The 19,841-nt window shown below is 19.4% G+C and overlaps 5 protein-coding genes across 8 annotated transcripts; 2 read left to right on the top strand and 3 right to left on the bottom strand.

Annotated features, from left to right (window-relative positions):
* Positions 1-718: 718 nt before the first annotated feature.
* On the bottom strand, positions 719-4,620 carry LOC122710385 (interaptin). Its single transcript, XM_043928208.1, has 9 exons — positions 4,404-4,620; positions 3,943-4,052; positions 3,506-3,654; positions 3,146-3,364; positions 2,956-3,075; positions 2,660-2,895; positions 2,531-2,600; positions 1,986-2,443; positions 719-1,865 (listed from the first exon to the last, which is right to left on the bottom strand). Exons 1-9 carry the CDS (start codon positions 4,463-4,465, stop codon positions 743-745), a joined length of 2,547 nt encoding a protein of 848 aa, XP_043784143.1. The 5' UTR covers positions 4,466-4,620; the 3' UTR covers positions 719-742.
* LOC122710386 (iron-sulfur clusters transporter ABCB7, mitochondrial) lies at positions 4,466-10,578 on the bottom strand. 3 transcript variants are annotated; one of them, XM_043928211.1, is made up of 13 exons: positions 10,198-10,338; positions 9,706-9,819; positions 7,914-8,165; positions 7,613-7,820; positions 7,342-7,508; positions 6,994-7,272; positions 6,699-6,873; positions 6,392-6,549; positions 6,150-6,313; positions 5,915-6,044; positions 5,577-5,852; positions 5,240-5,514; positions 4,500-4,630 (listed from the first exon to the last, which is right to left on the bottom strand). In XM_043928211.1, exons 3-12 carry the CDS (start codon positions 8,118-8,120, stop codon positions 5,263-5,265), a joined length of 2,016 nt encoding a protein of 671 aa, XP_043784146.1. In that variant the 5' UTR covers positions 8,121-8,165; positions 9,706-9,819; positions 10,198-10,338; the 3' UTR covers positions 4,500-4,630; positions 5,240-5,262. The 3 variants fall into 3 exon arrangements, with proteins under 3 accessions (XP_043784145.1, XP_043784146.1, XP_043784144.1); XM_043928210.1 differs by lacking the exon at positions 9,706-9,819 and having other exon boundaries at positions 4,466-4,591; positions 10,198-10,578; XM_043928209.1 differs by lacking the exon at positions 9,706-9,819 and having other exon boundaries at positions 10,198-10,578.
* A 1,040-nt stretch (positions 10,579-11,618) lies between these two features.
* LOC122710382 (all trans-polyprenyl-diphosphate synthase PDSS2) lies at positions 11,619-13,726 on the top strand. The gene is made up of 5 exons (XM_043928206.1): positions 11,619-12,242; positions 12,322-12,450; positions 12,524-12,725; positions 12,878-13,300; positions 13,378-13,726. Exons 1-5 carry the CDS (start codon positions 11,905-11,907, stop codon positions 13,531-13,533), a joined length of 1,248 nt encoding a protein of 415 aa, XP_043784141.1. The 5' UTR covers positions 11,619-11,904; the 3' UTR covers positions 13,534-13,726.
* A 228-nt stretch (positions 13,727-13,954) lies between these two features.
* Positions 13,955-15,730, top strand: LOC122710397 (trafficking protein particle complex subunit 3). Its single transcript, XM_043928226.1, has 3 exons — positions 13,955-14,103; positions 14,299-14,813; positions 15,465-15,730. Exons 1-2 carry the CDS (start codon positions 14,065-14,067, stop codon positions 14,794-14,796), a joined length of 537 nt encoding a protein of 178 aa, XP_043784161.1. The 5' UTR covers positions 13,955-14,064; the 3' UTR covers positions 14,797-14,813; positions 15,465-15,730.
* Positions 15,731-17,841: 2,111 nt separating this feature from the next.
* LOC122710393 (lysM and putative peptidoglycan-binding domain-containing protein 1) lies at positions 17,842-19,620 on the bottom strand. Of its 2 annotated transcripts, none has more exons than XM_043928220.1 (6): positions 19,489-19,620; positions 19,039-19,325; positions 18,833-18,973; positions 18,637-18,764; positions 18,152-18,534; positions 17,842-18,040 (listed from the first exon to the last, which is right to left on the bottom strand). In XM_043928220.1, the coding sequence occupies exons 2-5, from the start codon at positions 19,213-19,215 to the stop codon at positions 18,297-18,299; spliced, it is 684 nt and encodes a 227-aa protein (XP_043784155.1). In that variant the 5' UTR covers positions 19,216-19,325; positions 19,489-19,620; the 3' UTR covers positions 17,842-18,040; positions 18,152-18,296. The 2 variants fall into 2 exon arrangements, with proteins under 2 accessions (XP_043784155.1, XP_043784156.1); XM_043928221.1 differs by lacking the exon at positions 19,489-19,620 and adding an exon at positions 19,423-19,481.
* Positions 19,621-19,841: the final 221 nt, after the last annotated feature.

Below are 19,841 nucleotides of genomic sequence, written 5' to 3' on the forward strand. Positions count from 1 at the left end.
GAATATATGTATAATGTAACTTGGAAGCATTTTAATATAAATATTAAATAAGTTTTATCTTTTAAAAATTATACTTTATAAATTACTTAATACGTTATTAAACTATTTTATGTTTTTTGATTATAAAATTACTATTCAAATATATTTTTTAATAAATTATGTTATATCAGATTTAGATTTTTTAATCTGTACATGATCATTATTATAATAAATTTTTAATTATTATGATTTTTGAAATTTGTAATGATTGTAATTAATTTAAAATAATTATATTCTGATATGATTATTTTTCAAGTTTATAGATATAAATATTATTTCAATTATATGTATATAAAAATATTTCTTAAAGTTGTTTTTAATATTATTAATTTTTTATTATTAATAAATACATGAAATAAATAATAATTTATATTAATTATTATATAATAAGTTGTATTAAATGTAAAAAATAAAATGAATAACTTGAAAAATTAATGTACAACATATATTTATTAAAAGTTAGATTATAATTAAGGTAAAAAATGTACAAAGCTTTTAATAGTATATTCTTAAATATTTTATTACATTAAATATATATATATATAAGAAGTTTCTAATCTCTCATAAAATAGAGATATGCACATATATATTATAATCTTTATACTATAAAAAAAATATAGCATATGTTATGATTATTTAAATAATTTATGTTTTTTCTATGACTTTATAAATACTTAAGTATTTTTTTTTATTCATTTACATTTTAATGTAATTTATTAAAACTATCTGTTGATTCATTTTTAATTACATCAGTGTCAAATATATCTTTAATAATATCTTGTTTTTTTTTCATATGAGATGTATCATGTAAATTATGGAATACATCTTCTGTTATTTGTTTTCTTTTTGCTGTTGTATTATGTTTTTCATAATCTTGGTTTAGAAATTCAATATTTTCATTATTATCAATAGCTTTCATTGATGCTAATAACTTTTCTTTGTTGTAATCAGTTATTTTTGTTTTAATATTATTATCATTTTTAATGCTAACATCAGTTAGCACATCATGAATTACATCATTAAAAGATTTTACATTATATGAAACTATATCAACGTTTTCCATTTCTTGTTTATCTAATTTATTTTTTTGTTTCTTATAGTTTTGAAGAAATATATTTTTACTTTTCATTTCTATTTCTGTTGGATCTATTCTATTTATTATTGCTTTATTCAAATTCTTTGAAGAATTTAATGCATCTTTCATTTTCATTTTTTGTGAATCATTAAAAATAATTTCATTTGTGTGCGATATTTCTGATTTATCATGTATTGATTCTAAACTATTAGTTTTGAACAATTTATTATATTCATCTTCAGGATATGATAATGATTCATTTTCAAAATCATCTTTTGTTGTGTTTACATTATTATATTCTTGTATTTTTGACACAGCTTGTTCAAACTTAAAATTCTCTAAATTTTCGGAATGTTTATATTCTGTTTGGACATTTTTTACATTACATTGAACATAAATGGTTTCATCCTCTATAGTTTTAGTTTGTACATGCATTTCATCAATTAAATGTTGATAAAGATTTTGTGATTCATTTAAAATACTTTTTGGAGATGAACACTTTTCTATATCTTTATTTAAATCACAGTGAGTTTCATTATTATACATAGATGAAATTAATTTAAATGTATCATTTTGATTCATTGTCAAATAATGTTCAATTGATTGTTTTTTTATTTCAGATTCTATTTCTGAATCACTTTCATAAGAATTTGTTCTTTCTTTTACTAAAATTTTTAATTTATCTTTATATTTACAATCAGAAAATTTTAATTCCTTTAAATCTGAAGTGTCACTTGTATTATTAATCAATCTAAAAAATAATAAGATATAAAATATATTATAATTATAAATAATAAGTAATAAGTATGTACTATGTACTATATATAACAATTAAATAATTAACTTAAAAAAAAAATTAAGTTGTGCAAACCTTGAATGTAACTGGTTAGAATTATTAGTTTCATTTATATAATTATCTTTATTATTTTCATTTTCATTTTCACTTTCACTATCTTCAGAAGAATAGATAAGATCTTTTTCTAATAATTTATTAAAATTCTGACAATTTCGATTATTATAAATTTCTTTTAATTTATCTGTATTTATTTGATATTTTTGAGCTTTTCTTTCATGTTTTTTTAATTGTTCTGAATTTTCTAAATCTATTATAATTTCTGAATTCTCATTTATTACGAATTCTAAATCTTTAGATTTTTCTTCTGAATTATTCAATACATTTCTACATGGTGATTTCTGAAGACGATATCTTCGTACTTGTTCCAAATTTGTCATTGTTTCAGATTTTACATAATCTAAAACTTGATTTGAATTTATTCTTTCATCTGTTTTGATATTTTTATCATTTGATTCAGATGTATATAATATGGGCTAAAAGTTATCATAATAAGTTAAATGAAAAAATTATTTTTGGAAGATATAGATATTAAAACATTATTTAATGAAAGTAATCTTTACCAAACTGTTTTTTTGAATATCTGCTTGCCATTTTTTGCTTTTTTCTGATATCTTTAATGGATTTGATGAGCTAAACAAAAATTATTAAATGTAAATAAATGATTGATTTATAATTGTATTTTTACATACCTAATGTCTCTTAGATTCGTGAGAGATCGCGTACCAAAACGTCGATTTTTATCAGGAAACAATAATTGTTGATTATAATATAATCTTCGTTCTTTATTGTCTAGTAAATTTTCTAAAGTTTTTAATTTTTCTGTTATTTCATCTAAATGTTTTTGTGTTTCTTTTCGTTTAGAAATTTCTAAATGTAATTGCTGTTTTAAACTTTTAGTTTCAAGAGTCAATTTTTTATGCAGTGTCTAATGAAATAATTAAATTATAAATATTAAATAAAAAATTATATATAAATATTAAATTACCTGTATAGTATCTTGTTGTTTTTGTATTCTGTGATTTAAATCAGAAACTTCTAATTGTAACTTTTCTCTCTCTCCCAAATTACGATCTTTACTGAGTTGTAATAAATGTTTATTTTGTGACTAAGAAATAGTGTACAACTGTTGATTTTTTTATTCTTTGTTTGAAAATATTGTACATATTAATATTCACCTGTAATTGCTGAAGTTCATTTTCCTTTTCTTTTAATAAATCACATGTTTCCTTCTGCAAAGTTTTTAACTTTTTATATTTAATTTGAAGTACTCTCAATTCTTCATGATGTGAATTAATTATTCGCGGAAGTTCAGCATTTGTTCCTTCATAACGTTTTAATGCAGAATCCTGTCTTTTCTGTAATGCTTTTAATAATTTATTTTCATTTGCTAATTCCTGTGAAAATATATAATTGTATTCAGTATGCCTGTAATTAACATATATATATATATATATATATATATATATATATATATATGATGTATATATAAATTTTAGAATTATAAATTTATATAACAAAATATTTAAAATTATTACATTTAATCGATAATGTGCATCAGCTAACTGATTTTGCAATTCTTTAATACGTAACATTTTTGCAGATAGAACTCTCTGTTCAATACTATCTTTGTTAAGTTTTGATTCTGAAGAAGGACAATGTTGAACATTATTTTGATATGGTCGTCCTATATATTAAACATTAATATTAATGACTATTCTAAATAATCAAGATTAATATTTATTTAAAAATAAACAATAATATAAATATATTTAATTAAATTTATAGTAATTTTATTAATAAAATTAATAATTATATTTGTTAGACTAAGAGAAAAAATACATAAAATTAAATATTAAAAATAATCTTAATAAAATTAAATATTAAAATATCTAATATAAAAAAAAAAAATATTTTAACAATAAAATGTTAAAATAAAAATCATATTAATCGCTACTAAATATTTAATACAAACCAAATAAAGGATGTAAGTTCTTTTTTTTAGATGAAAGATATGCTATATTTTTTAGAGGTGAATTAATTTTTGTTTCCACTGATGATCTTCCTAAATTAGAATTTTGCTTTCTGTAAATTATATATGTATGATTTTAAAAAATTCATAGTAATAAATACTTTTTGTTCATATTGAAAAAATTTCAAGATACATTTCAGAAATACAATAAAAATATAAATAAATAAATTTAATAATTTAATATGTATGAAAAAAATAAAATGGATTAATTATTTATAACTATATAAATTTATAACATAATTTTTGAAAACAAGATTTATAAATTTAACTTTTTTAAATATTCAATTAATTTTAACTATATATATAGTATTATAATATATTCAAAATAAAAATTTAAAAAATGTAAAATTTTTTAAAATATAATATTAAAATATTTATAAAATATTTAATATTGTTATGATTACCTATTGAGATTCTTATGAACATTGAAGTGTACTATAGGTAACGTAGGAACTTCAGTTTGCATTTTTTATTTGCAAATTCTACATCACAACTTGCATAGTCTTTGTAAAATCAAATTATTATATCATTGTCCAAACTTATTGAAAACTAATCAGCATCCATAGTTGTTTTTAATTGGTTTCCAAGGTAACTACAGCACAACATTTCTCTAATCAATGTTTGAAATTACCTATATATATTTAAAGAAATTTGTTCAAATGAAAACATATTTTTATAAATAACAGATGAAGATGGATGCATATATGTAAAAGAAGGAATATATCTACTAATTTATTTACAAATATTAGGTAGTATGAATCTTATGTGATAAATTCACAAATGTATATAATAAAAAAGAATATAACTTTTACTTATTTTTTTATTTTAGTTTTTTTGGATTATTATTTTTAAACATTAATTTTGATTATAGTTATATTTTAGAGATTTAATCACAGACATTTAATATTTTGGCAAACATTTACTATTATATATAATGCACATATATTCCTATATTACAAATTTTTATAAATTTTAAACAAATTTATCTTTTATGATTTACTTAATTTACTATTATTACTATGTTATTATTTATCTTTTTAATACAATAATACAATAAACAATAATTAATTTTAAATGATTTTAATTCTCTATTAAAATTGATAGGTATTTAATTAAAATTATTTTATCAAATCAATTTTTTTGTTTTAATATTTTTCAAATAATTTTGTTAAATTATAACATATAAAATATATTTAAAATATAAATCTATCATTTCAAATTCAAAGTTGTACATTATTACCTGTGCATTATACAATTTCAATTTCAAACTCCTGGAGTTCTACAGTTATTATCTTTTTTTTCAGTAGATTTGAGTATTCCTATATGTTGTGTTTCCCACAATTTGCTATATAAAGAATTCGGCATAGCTAATAAACAATCATGTGTTCCTCTTTCAATTAAACTACCATTATCTAATACTAAAATTTCGTCTGAATCCATGACAGTAGATAATCGATGGGCTATAACAATAGAAGTTCGGCCAACAGTTGCTCTGCGTAATGCTTCAAGAATATTCTGTAAGTGTTATATTATGGTTAAATATATATAAAAACATTTAACATATAACATGAACTTACATATTCTGTAATAGAATCTAAAGATGATGTAGCTTCATCAAAAATTAAAATTGGACTATTTTTTAAAATTGCTCTAGCTATTGCTACTCGTTGTTTTTCACCGCCACTTAATTTCAAACCACGTTCTCCAACAGGTGTATTATATCCTTTTGGCCATTTAAGAATAGAATCATGCAAATTTGCCATTTTAGCAGCTTCAAAAACATCTTCCTTACATTTAGATAAATTACCATAATGAAGATTATAAAAAATACTTTCATGGAACAGAACAGTATCCTAAAAATATTTATTAATTTTAATATTATACATATTATTAAATATTTTTTTAATTTGATTACCTGAGGAACAATTGCTATTGATTTTCTTAAAATATCTAAATCAATATCTTGAATATTATGTCCATTTATATAAATTCCTCCGGATTGTGGTTCAAAAAATCGGTATAAAAGTCTCACTAATGTTGTTTTACTAAAAAATATATTAATTAGTATATTTTAATTTTATATAAATTACATATATTATATATATATATATATATATATATATATATATATATATATATTCAGAACTTACCCACAACCAGATCCTCCAACAATAGCAATCTTTTTACCACTAGTAATAGTAAAACTAATATCTTTAAAAATAGGTTTATCTTTAACATATTGAAAGCTAATATTTTTAAATTCAATATTCGAATTATTCGAACTTATATTAAATTTCATTGCATTTTCTTTAGACTGGCATTATATTAAAAAATGTATTAGTCATTTATAAATCAATAAATGATTAAATCTTTTAAATATAAATATAAATACCTTAATAGCAGTATCCATTGTCATCAAAGTAAACATAGTTTGCATGTCGATAAAAGCCTGTTTAACTTCGCGATATACAGAACCTAAAAATCCTAAAGGAACCGATAATTGGAATAAAAGTCCATTGACCATTACTAAATCTCCTACTGTCATAGTACCTATATTCATATTATATTAATGAATTTTTATTTTTTAAAATTTTTAATACTTTAAATTATATATATTATCTATCTAATATTTTATATTATCTATATTAGTTATCTAAACATAAATAATAATATAAATATAATAAATATAAACAAATTACCTTCAATAATGTTATTAGATGCTAGTACCATTATTAAACTTAAAGCAGCACTAAATATAGCATTTTGTCCAAAGTTTAACATTGCTAAACTAGTACTCGTCTTAAGTGATGCTATTTCATATTTTTTTAATGATTTATCATATCTTTCAGCTTCAAATTTTTCGTTATTAAAATACTAACATAAAAGACATAAAAATAAATTATTTATAGAATAAGAATACCAAGATAAAATTATAATTATTATAATTGAAATAATAATTATTATATTATAATAGAAATAAATTACAAAATATACCTTTACTGTTTCATAATTAATAAGTGAATCTATTGCTTTATTACTTGCTTCATTTTCTGCTTGATTCATAAGGATTCTAAACTTTGTTCGCCATTGAGTAATTGCTAATGTGAATAAAGAATAAATTCCAACACAACCTAAAGCAATACTTGCATATTCTCCTCCACATTTTAAATATAACACTGTACTAACTAATGATAACTCAAATACAGTGGGTATAATATTAAATACCATAGCATTTAATACAAAATTTATACCACGACTTCCTCTATCTATTGTCTAGAAAAAATTTAAAATAAAGAAATCATCTGAATAATAAAAATATTAAAATAGATTTACTTATATTACTTTAGATAATGCTCCAGTTTGTCTACTCAAATGAAAAGCCATATCTAAATTATGTAAATGTAAAAATACATTTTTAGCTATTTTGCGAATAGAATGTTGTGCAACTTTTGCAAATACCGCATTTCGCAATTCACTAAATCCAGCTGCACCAGCCCGTGCTATTCCATCTATAACATAATATAAATTTTGTATATATATATGTTCAAAATAATTAAAATTAAAAACATAATAAAATATTTTTTTTTATAGTAATAATATATAATTTATGTACATCCAATAAGTAATGATGTTATTACAGTTGCAACTGTTTCTGGTGCAGTTTCCATATTTAGAATAGTAGTACCAGTAGTTGACATATACTGATCATTGAGAATATCTATTGCATATTTAAAAATGAAAGGGACTCCAACATTTAAAGCTTTTGCACTAATGAGTAGACCAACAGCAATTTTAACTCTTTTTCGGATCTCTGGATCATCCTGTAAATAAATTTTTTTGTCTATATTATAATATTTAGTTATTATAATTACAAAAAAAATATTAAAAAATTATTAAAAATTAAAATAATTTACTTCTGGCCAAATATATCTAAGCATTGCTCTAATCATATTTTTAGATTTAATTGGTTCTTTTTCTTGGAAATGAATACATTCACGACTTAAACTAGATACACCAGGATGAAAACAATCCCTTTTTTGTTGTCCTGATTTTCCTCCAGTAAATCCAGAAATTATTAATGGAATTTTAACTGAAGTGACAATTGATTTTGATTGAAGCATATTCTTTTTTTTCTGTGTATGATCAATTACATTTCTACTGCAACACTATAAAAATAATTAAAAATTATAGTATATAGAATAAATATTTATACAATTTGTATTAAAATCTTAGTAAAAAACATTTTAAAAATTCTCTTAAATAATATTTAATAATTTTAATTTTTATATAATATTTATAATTAATATTAATAATTTGTTATTTGAACTAATATTTTATTTAAATTTTTTAAATGTTATTTTGAAAAATAAAAAATTGAATAAAGTGTAGTGAATACTATTAATTTTATTAAATTTAATTTAATTTTTATTAAATTATTGTATATTATATATTATAAATTTTCTAAACCATATACATTCTTTTTATATTAATTAATGAAATGTACAAAAATTATTATATGATTCATTTAATATTGTAATATATTCTTCTATAAGATTTATTGCAATTAAAAAACAATTTGTACAATTGTAACAATATTTAAAATTCTTCATATTTGTTAAATAATTTGACATTTCTTTTTTTTTCAAATTTAAAATTTGTTTTGCTATATTATGTATGTTTATTATATCTTCTGATGTAAAAGAATTTCCATATATTTTTATATTCCAATAATCTTTTGGTAAATTTGTATTTATTATGAATAATGTAGATTCTGCATTATAATTTAAGCCATTTCTTGTAAATGCCATATTTTTTTGTAAATTATTAGAAATAATAAAATCTAATTTAAATTTTGGAATATTAAAGCAAACTTTTATATCAGAAATATCAAAAAAAATTTCATCTAATGGATTATTTGATATAAAAAAACCATAATGAATATATAATTTAAGACTATTATGTGCACCATAGTTAATAAAAATTTGTGACTCCGACTTAAATGAATTCAATGTAGTAATTTGATAAAATTTATTTCTATTTTCATTTTTAACTATAGATGCATGTGTAGCAATATGTATATCATGATTAAATAAATCTAAGAAAGGAACTAAAGCTAAATTATTTGGATATTTTATATTAATATTTTGATTTGGTTCTACCTCAAATGCATCTATATATACAGCTCTTGTATTAACAATATAATATGCCCATTTATATTTTTCAAATGTAATTATTTCTTTAAAATGTAAGTTACAATGAGAACAATGATCTTTCCTATTTACTTTCAAGTTATTTATAGATCTAATTAATAATTTAAAATCATTGTGTACTTTATGGAACTCATACATATAATCTATAATAAATGATGGTAATAAGTTTTTCTCCTTTTGTGTACAAAAATCTGGATTTGTTAAAATCTTTGGAAGACTATTAATATAATGATACCATTTTGAAATATTTCCTAAATGTAATTCATATACAATAAATATTGCTAATAAACAATGAGCACTATAATATTCAGTTTTTGAAAATAAAATATTGACATTGCTTTGAGATAAAGTGCATGTTGTTATTAAAATTTCATAAGGTATTTTAATTAATATATCATTAACTTTAATATCTTTTAATGTTTTTAATCCTCTACCAGTAATATGAAAATTATATGGAACTAAATTATAAACAGATAAACAGTTATTTGTTAATAACCAAGATTTAAGATGCATCAGACTGTCTTCTTCGTTTTCTGCTATTTTTTTAATTTTTAGCTTCTTCTTTTGATGACGTTTTCTTGAAGTTCTACCCATTATGTAAATGTTATATCTGCAGAAGCAATAAAAAAATGCTTTGAGGTAAATACCTATATAATTATTACTTTTTATATAACTTGTTATATGTTATCTATTTATTATTATTTATCTACTGCATGTAAATTTTACAATTTAATTTTTTGTTATAACTTATTTCCATAATTTAAGCATTCCAATATAACATAACTTTTTAATATAATGAAGAAAAATAAAAAGAATTAACGAAAAATCAATATCAAACATTATTATAAATTTTTGATAAATTTTTATGATATTTTAAATAAAAAATTGGCAAGAAAAGAAAGAGAAACGGAAGAAAAGAGAAAGCGAAAGACCGAAAGAAAAAAAAAGAAGGGGGAAGAAAATATATAAATTAGAAATATTATATTACCCTAATTCCAAAAGTAGAATATATTGGATTACGTATAGAAGTGTGAGAAAATATTCCTTCGTAATAAATGATTTGTTTTCGAGATTTAATTGAACACATCATAAATGATTTGGTCCAATATTTTTTTTCATTATATCCAATTCGTAACATACGACGACATAGAATAATACTTAACATAGTGTTAGAAATATTTATTCACAAATGAAAATACAAAAACAAAATACACAAATTAGGTTATTAGATCATAGTGAGATCACAAATCTAATAACCCACACTATAATCGTATATAGTTATTATATCAAATATAAATACTTAAGCTTAAGTACAAATATGTAATGGTACTATGTTCATTTAATATATGGATCCATCTCAAATTTATATATTCAACATGTATAAGTACATATAGTATATAATATATAGAAAGGTATCAATGAAAATTAAAATGTTAGTATTTCTTGGTTAAACTTTAAAATATTAAAATTTGAACTTTTTATGAACTTTTTAAATATATTTTTATAAATGATATAAAATCTATAAAAATAAATTATTAATTCAAAACTTTGCATACGAAATATTACATAAAAAAATAAAACATGATGTTGTATAATTCTTAAAAATCTCTAAAAATGAAATTATATAACTGCAAACTATATAATCTAAAAATATATAACTATAAATTAAATTCTAATAATCATTGAATTCAGATAATTAAAATTATTTTTTTATATATATTATTAAAGTTTATGTATACATATAAAAATATTAATTAAAAAAATTGTATGTTTATGATAATATATATTTATAATATTCTTTTTACTTTTCATTAAATTATATTATATTTTACATTTATATGAATACTAAATTACATAATTTTAATAACTTTAATAACTTTAATGTTTATCTTAAAAAAGTTATACAAAAACATTATATTTATATGGAACTATATATAAAATTTTATATATAATTATATTTCTATTTGATATACGAATTTTTAAAATATAATTTTATATAAACTTAAATTTCATATAATATATGTCCTTTTTTATAAATGTATAAAATGTTATAATTAAAAATGTTATAATTAAAATAAAATGTTAAAATTATATAATTATTATATATAAAATATATATTTATAAAATATATATTACATAAAATATTTAATTATTTCATCAATTTTTATCATATTATTTATTTTCATAAAAATAGTTTATATTTATGAATTTTTATTTTTATTATTATGTTACTTGTATTAATATCGAATAATTTCAAATAAATTAATATGCAAAAGAATAGTTTTTTATTTCATTTATCAAAATTATGAAGACAATGCTGAATATTTTAATAACATGATAAATTTTATATGATATTCTTTATGTCTAGTAACTTCGATTCAGTGAACATAATATAGATTATGATTGTATTATAATTTTATAATTTAATTTCTTTTAAAAAATTATTTAAATTAATGAATATTACAAAATTTATTATAGTATATGTGAAGATACTAAACAAATACATTAAAGTATATTGTTTTTAGTGATTTTCCATAATAAAAAATGAATAATTTTTGGACTAGAAGATGTATTATATCCTTCAAGAATAAGGTCAAAAGTGAAAGCTTGTGACGTTAACCATGTACTTTATACCTGTTGAATGCAAAACTCATGTTGAGAAGAAACAAATTTTTTGGGTGTGTGCAATACAAAAATGTTTACGAATAAAATTGTATTTACCTTATTGAGAAATGGAAATATAACTAGAGCCATTTTATGCAATGATCATAATGTATATTATGAAAAACAAAAAAATATGCATATTTCTGTACAAAATAAATTCCATTTACATAAATTGAATAAAGTTGAAGCAAAACTTACAGGAAATCAAAAACCAGATTGGAATAAAGCTGTTTCAGAAGCAGAAAAAATTGTTGGATACCCAACATCATTTTTAAGTTTACGATGGCTTTTAAGTGATGAAATAGCAAATGTAGCTTTACATTTAAGGAAGTTAGTAGGATCTAATCATCCTTTGTTAAAAACAGCTAAGTAAGTATTTTTTAAATATATTTTTTATAAATAATAAAATTAATTTTTATATATTAACATTTATCCTAATTTATTATAGAAGCATCATTTATAATGGACGTAATAACATGCAAGCATGGGGTCTTATTGTATTATTAATTTCAAAAGCTGCTGGTCATTTAGGTGTAGATGATATAGAAGAAGATAAAGCAGCAGGTGTTCTTCATAGGTATTATATAAAATTATAAAATATCAAATTATAAATTTAAAGTAAAAATAATTTTAAATAAATTATGATTTAGTCAACGAGCTTTAGCAGAAGTAACTGAAATGATACGTACTAGTCATCTTGTTCATAAAGGATTAGTAAATATAGGATCTGATGTTTATTTAGAAACATCTGAGTTAAATGACATGAATTTTGGTAATAAAATCGCATTGTTAAGTGGAGATTATTTATTAGCAAACTCTTGTGCTGAATTAGCAAATCTTCGCAATCAAGATGTAAGTATAAAAATTTTAAATTATATTTTGATCTATACAAATTTATTTTTATTATATATTATTATATGTATTATTATATTGTATTATATATATATATATATATATATATATATATTTATATTTAATTTGTATATATTATACATTATATTTAGATTGTAGAATTAATGTCAAGTGCTGTAAGAGATTTAGCAGAAGCAGAATTTGTAGGCCGCAGAGATAATCAAAATAATCCTTTACCTTCTATACCACCTGAAAATCGTAAAGATTATGCAGTAAAAGAATGGACTCTTAGAAATGTTTTAAGTGCTGGTGCTTTACTAGGAAAATCTTGTAAAGGTACATTAAAATTAGCAGGACATAGCAATGAAATACAAGAACAAGGTTACAATTTTGGAAAACATTTAGCATTGGCTTGGCAAGCTTGTTTAGATTTAGGCTCATTTAGTACAAAAGATCAAAATATAACATTTAGTCTGTGTTCTGCACCAATTATGTTTCATATTGAACATGATCCATCAATTTTGATGGAAATTGATAAAGGTTTGGAATGTGTAAATAATGTAGATTATGCTAAGGTAAGCATATTAAATATAAATATTTATAGTAATTTTTTTATTTATGAAATTAATAATTTTGAAAATGTAATATGTAGATTCATAAAATTGTTATGAATGGTCCTGGAATTGAATTGACAAAACAATTACAAAAAAGACATTCACAAAAAGCAATGGAAGTTTTAAGTGTATTTGAAAAAAATGATGCAAGAACAGCATTATATAATATTATAGCAGCCATGGGAGATTTCTAAATAACAATATCAATTAAACATTAATACTTTATATAATAGCCCAAAGATCAGTTTGAGGACTCCGTCCTATGTTAAGTTTTCAATTTTAAAACATATAAACATGTAATATTTATATTTTCTCTGTATTATGAATAGAATGTTAAGAAAATTTAAATTTTAATAATTAAGATAAGATGAAATATTTATGATTGTATATTATATAACAAGATATTATATATTTTATAATAAATAATATTTAAACAAACATTTTTAATATTAATCTCTTATTTATTATATCTATTTGATGTACTTACAAAAAAATATATGTATGTTCAGATATGAATAGCATTTACAATTTTATTATATTATAATATATTATATTAATATTTTTTTGAATATTTAAAAAATTAATAATATAAAAATTATTTTTATAATTATTCGTAAATAATCAAATAAGTCAAAATAATTTAATAATAAATTAATAATAAATAATTTAATAATAAATTGGCGACATTATCAACCATAAGCGATTGAACGATCGTATATATAAATATGTCACGAACAAGTACGAAACTTGACTCGAAAAAAGTTGTAAGTATTTTATATATTATATTAATTTTTATAAGATATTTAAATCATATATTTTTAAATTTTATTCTGTTTATATATCAGAGATTATATATTATATATTTTAAGAATGAGGTTAGACATAATATATAAAATTTCAAACTAAAGTGAATATTTATTTAAATATGAAATAAATTTATATAAAATTATATATTTCAGAATTCAGAATTATTTACATTGACATATGGAGCACTAGTAGCTCAATTATTAAAGGATTATGAAAATATAGAAGATGTAAATAAACAATTAGAAAGAATGGGTTACAATATGGGTATTCGTTTAATAGAAGATTTCTTAGCTCGAACTGGATCTGGACGATGTTATGATTTTCGAGATACAGCCGAAAAAATACAAACTGGTTTTAAAATATTTTTGGGAATAACACCAACAATTACAAATTGGAGTGCTGCTGGTGATGAATTTTCTTTATGTTTTGAAGCAAATCCATTAACAGAATTTGTTGAATTACCAGATCATTGTTTAAATTTAAAATATTGTAATGTATTAATTGGAGTATTAAGAGGTGCTTGTGAAATGGTACAAATGGAAATTGCTTGTTGGTTTGTACAAGACCAACTAAAAAATGATAATATAACTGAATTGCGTGTTAAATTTATTAAAAGATTAGAAGATGCTATTCCAGCAGGTGAAGATTAAATTTTGCGTTATTAAAGGTATATATATAAAATTATTATAATTTTTGTACATGTACATATATACATATTTTTTATATATATTTTTTTTATTTTTTTATTAATTTATTCGTTTAATGTTTATGATTGATGTAATTAACACAAAATATATTAAACGTAAAACATATGTGAAATATTTTATATAGAATGATATATTTTTAAAACATATCAATATAAAAATATAAAAATTTAAATTAAAATATATTAATATAAAAATATTTAAATATTTTCTATAAATAAGATATAATATTATTTATTTTATAAAAAAAAATATTAAATAATTTATTTTTAAAAATATATAGTTATAAGGTTAAATTAAAGAAACGTGAATTGTAGTTGTATAAAGTAAAAAAACGTAAATTAAATCTTGTATTTTATAATTTTATAAATATTATTTTTATATTAATTTTAAATACATATTAATTTATTTTTTAATATATTTTCTATTGTAATTTTTAATTTTTTTTTAAATTTTATTATAATTTTTCTTTTACGTATTTTTATAACCTCCAAACTTTAATTTTTATTTCTTTATCAAAATAAATCGAGTATGTTTATTAAATATATTAAATAATGATGAAAAAATTAAATATATTTAATATATAATATATTATTTAAAATAATTTTTTGTAGGTGATGGAAGTGAAGTGCAAACATTGTAGAAAAAATCTTTTTAATAAAGAATGTATTTCTTTATTTACTTCTCATAATGAAATAAAAAAAAATCTTACTAATGTTGGATGTGAAACAAATAATTTTGAATCTTGTTCATATATATCAGTGGAAAAATTACCTAAATGGATTGAACATACTATAAATCAAGTAAAATTTCTTCTAAATTATATTATTAAAAAAAAATTATTGTACTAAAAAATAAAAGTTATATCAATGAAAATATATATACAAATTTTATAATAAAATTTTTACCTATAACCTATAATAAAATGATATACATCTTTTACAGGAATCTTGGACAAAGGGTAGATTACGTTGTCCAAATTGTAATAATCGAATAGGTACATTTAATTTCGTAAATGAATTAAAATGTAATTGTAGTAAATTTATAACACTTCCAATCAAAATAACTAATAGCAAAGTAGATATATTTTTCTTTTCCAAATAATTCTAATTTATTTTAAATAATTTATCTTTTTATTGATCTTAAATATGATGCATAAAAGACAGATTTTAAAAAATATAGAAAATAATATAGAAAAGTATTATAGAATATTATTACAGTTATATATTATAGAATTTTATATGATTTTTCATAAATAAATAAAAAATAATTTTAAATAAAAAACAGATATTCAAAAACGACTTAGATAATTCAAACTATATATTAATATACAAATAATGTAAATATATTTATATAATATTAAACAAAAACATTGTTCAGATATTTTTCATACATTCTGCGATATCTTATATTTGTATACTTTGCATAAAATATTTATTGAATGTGACAAATATGTATTTGTATATGTATAAACATAAATATGATTATTAACTATTAATTCTTATTTATATTATTTAACTTAATTTTTAAGAATATATAAATATGCAAAAAAATTTTTTTTTGTAATTGTTAATGATTTATTTACAAAAAATATTTACTTTAAATATCCTTTATTATATATTTGTAAATTATTTTATTAACAAATAATATTTATTTTATATTTATAACAATTAAATATTTCTCAATATATATATACACATATATATACACGTACGTTTAAACGCACGTGAACTTAAAATGAATATTAAATGTGTATCATCTTATGTATAACACAATTATCTTATATGTTATAACTAATAAATTACATCATATATATTAAACAAATCTTACTTAAAATATCCACAATAAATCACTAATGCATAGCATTAAAAATGACTTAAATTGATTGTTATGTATTCATAACAAAGTGAAAAAATTAGTTAGACCATACAATATGTGTATTTAATATAAATTGTAAAATTTATTGTTTCTATATATTATGTTATTTTAAAATAAATTTATCATTTGTTTATTGAATTTTAATTCTTTTATCATAATTATAATAATTTATAATTATTCTTACACAATACATAATGTAGTAACATAATATGAATAATATAATAATAATAATAAAACGCATTATAATATTTAATATCAGCAAATAATATTATTAACATAACAAGGAACAAAATATTAATTATAGATAATATTAACAGGTACTGTATTTTCTTCTATAAAATCTTGATTAATTGCATCAATGATAAATTTATATAACTTTAAAAATAATTACAAATAATTTACAATATATATGTAATTAATATTATAATATAATATTTTAATATTTATTATTTTTTCTTTTTTAAATAAAATAATTTGTCAATAATATATGTATTTCAAAAATTTTAATAATAATTTTAAAATAAAAATTTATATTTTAAATTTATATTAATTAATTTTATTAATATTTCAATATGAATTTAATATATTAAATTCATTTGTGCATTATATACAAATTTCACACAATAATAATTCTTGATTCTATTAAATTTTATAATAAAAATTTTTGATAGCGAATTATAAATATCATATAGTTGTAACTAAAAATTGAGCATTCATATTATTTTAATATTTCGCATTATTACTAAAATAATTGAATAATTTTTTTACATAAACGCGCAGTTTATTATCCAAGCTGTATTTATTTTTGATAGCAATTTATTTAATTTTGTATTAATTTAACAATATTTTTAAAAACAAAATAAATTACATAAATAAATAATATAAACAATTTGATAAGAAAAACTAATTTAGTAAATGGCTTGTATTATAGAATATAATATTTAATTATATTAATATTAATAGTTTATAATTTCTATAAAAATTATTCATCTGATATAGTTGAGATCACAAAAAAAATATAAGTGAATTATAAATTTATGTTTAATAAAATTAAAATTAGAATAAAGAATTCTAATAGTAAATATTACTCATAATAAAATTGATGAAATTTAATTTATAGAAAGAAATCATATAAGCTTAATATTTTAGATATAACATAAAATATGTATATATTTTATAAAAATAACAGAAATACACAATCAACTTGGATTAAAGGCACATATGGTTTACTAAGAAATATTATTTGAACAATTTTAAAAATATGCTTGGACAATATGAGAGTTATGTTGATCCATTGATGATAGTATTCAGACTACAAGAATAGAAATAATAAATATTATCTTATATAAATATTTCTAATATCTGTAGTATATTTAAAATATAATAAAAAGTTTATGAAAAAAAAAAAATGAATACAACTTACATTAACATTGGATCAACCAATTTTAAATATGAAATAGCTTTCTACTATTTCCAGTATATTATTCAGTATTTAATATATCTTTTGTTTAAACTTTTTAATGTCACTGTCAGTGTTAAATATATTACAGTTCAATAAAATTTGATTGCTACAACTGGAATATTTCATCTTGCTGTTGTTGAAGTCTTTGTAATGATGTTTTCACTTTTCTACCCTGAGTCATAACTACAGCAGTTGGAAAATTATGCATGTCACTAGAAGATGGTCTTAATGATTCTGAAGCAGATGGTACTGTATATGCATTTGAAGTTATAGGAAACGAATTACGTAATTTAGAAGATGTTCTATGTGATTGTACATAGATATCATTATCCTCAGTGCAAAATCTAAAATATATTCATTAATAAATTTATATAAGAAATTTTTTTCAAGTATAAATGTAAAACTATTAATGATTGATATTCATTAATTATTAGTGAATAACTTACTCACTATTCCCCTGAGTACGTTTAACTTCTTTTTTAGCATTGGCTATAGAAGAATCCATTTTAGCTAAAAAATCATTAACTGAACTATCATCATCTATAGATGATGTTATTGAAGATGGACTAGAAACCTAAAAATATATTTTATATATTATATAATATTAAATAATAATTTGTTATTTATATAAGCAAATATTACATTTTGAACTATATTATGTTCAATTTCTTCAGTATTATCTAATGATAATGGACTTTCTGGATTAATAGGAATAAATAAATGTTCCCGTAAGAATAAGCTATCAGAAGCCCATAATCTGTTGACTCTTCTTATTTGTTCAGTCTAAAAAAATAAGATATATGAAATATACATTTTCATATATTTATTTTAAAAAATAAAATATATACTGTAACTCCATATTTTAGAGCAATTCCTTGAAGAGTATCAGTTGTTAATACAGTATGTTTTAATAAATTTTCATTTCTTGTAATATGTTTAGCTGTACTACCATATTTTTTCAGTGTCTTTCCAGTATCTCTTATGCACATTCGTTCTTCCATTTCTCTCGCGCCATTTCGTTCCATTCTTAATTTTTTATATAATATTGGCGCTTATAAAGCGCAACAAACATATCACTTTTTAATATTTATGGACAAGAAATTTAGATATACTTTAAGAATCATAATCACATAACCTATATGAACATTTAACGAATTCAATTTACATCTTATAAATGTTTCACTCGTATAAATAAATATTGATGTTTCTTAATAAAAAAAATTAATATGTACTTTATTAAAATATACATAATATTTTATTATTTTTACTCTGAATTTTAATTTGCTTAATAAATATACCTTTCAAAATACATTTAAAATTACTGAGAAACATGTATTTTAAATTATTCCATATATACTATATATTTTTTATAATATATAAATTTATAATGTTATATATACGACAGATAACTCGTTACAACTATATTGAGAACGCCTCTCAGCTGATCAACGTGATAATTTATAGATATTCTTTATACACACTATATTTATGTATATGTGGTGTATATATGATATGTATATATGATAATTTTGCTTCGTTTTGATTGGACAGTCAGAGTATTTTATATATATATATATATATACATACACAAATTATAATTAAAAAAATAGTATATTTCAACATTTAAAAAGAGATAAATGTATTGATAAAA

Source organism: Apis laboriosa, unplaced genomic scaffold, assembly GCF_014066325.1.
Source record: "Apis laboriosa isolate Shangri-la unplaced genomic scaffold, ASM1406632v1 scaffold14686_cov152, whole genome shotgun sequence".
NCBI classification, from domain to species: Eukaryota; Metazoa; Arthropoda; class Insecta; order Hymenoptera; family Apidae; genus Apis; species Apis laboriosa.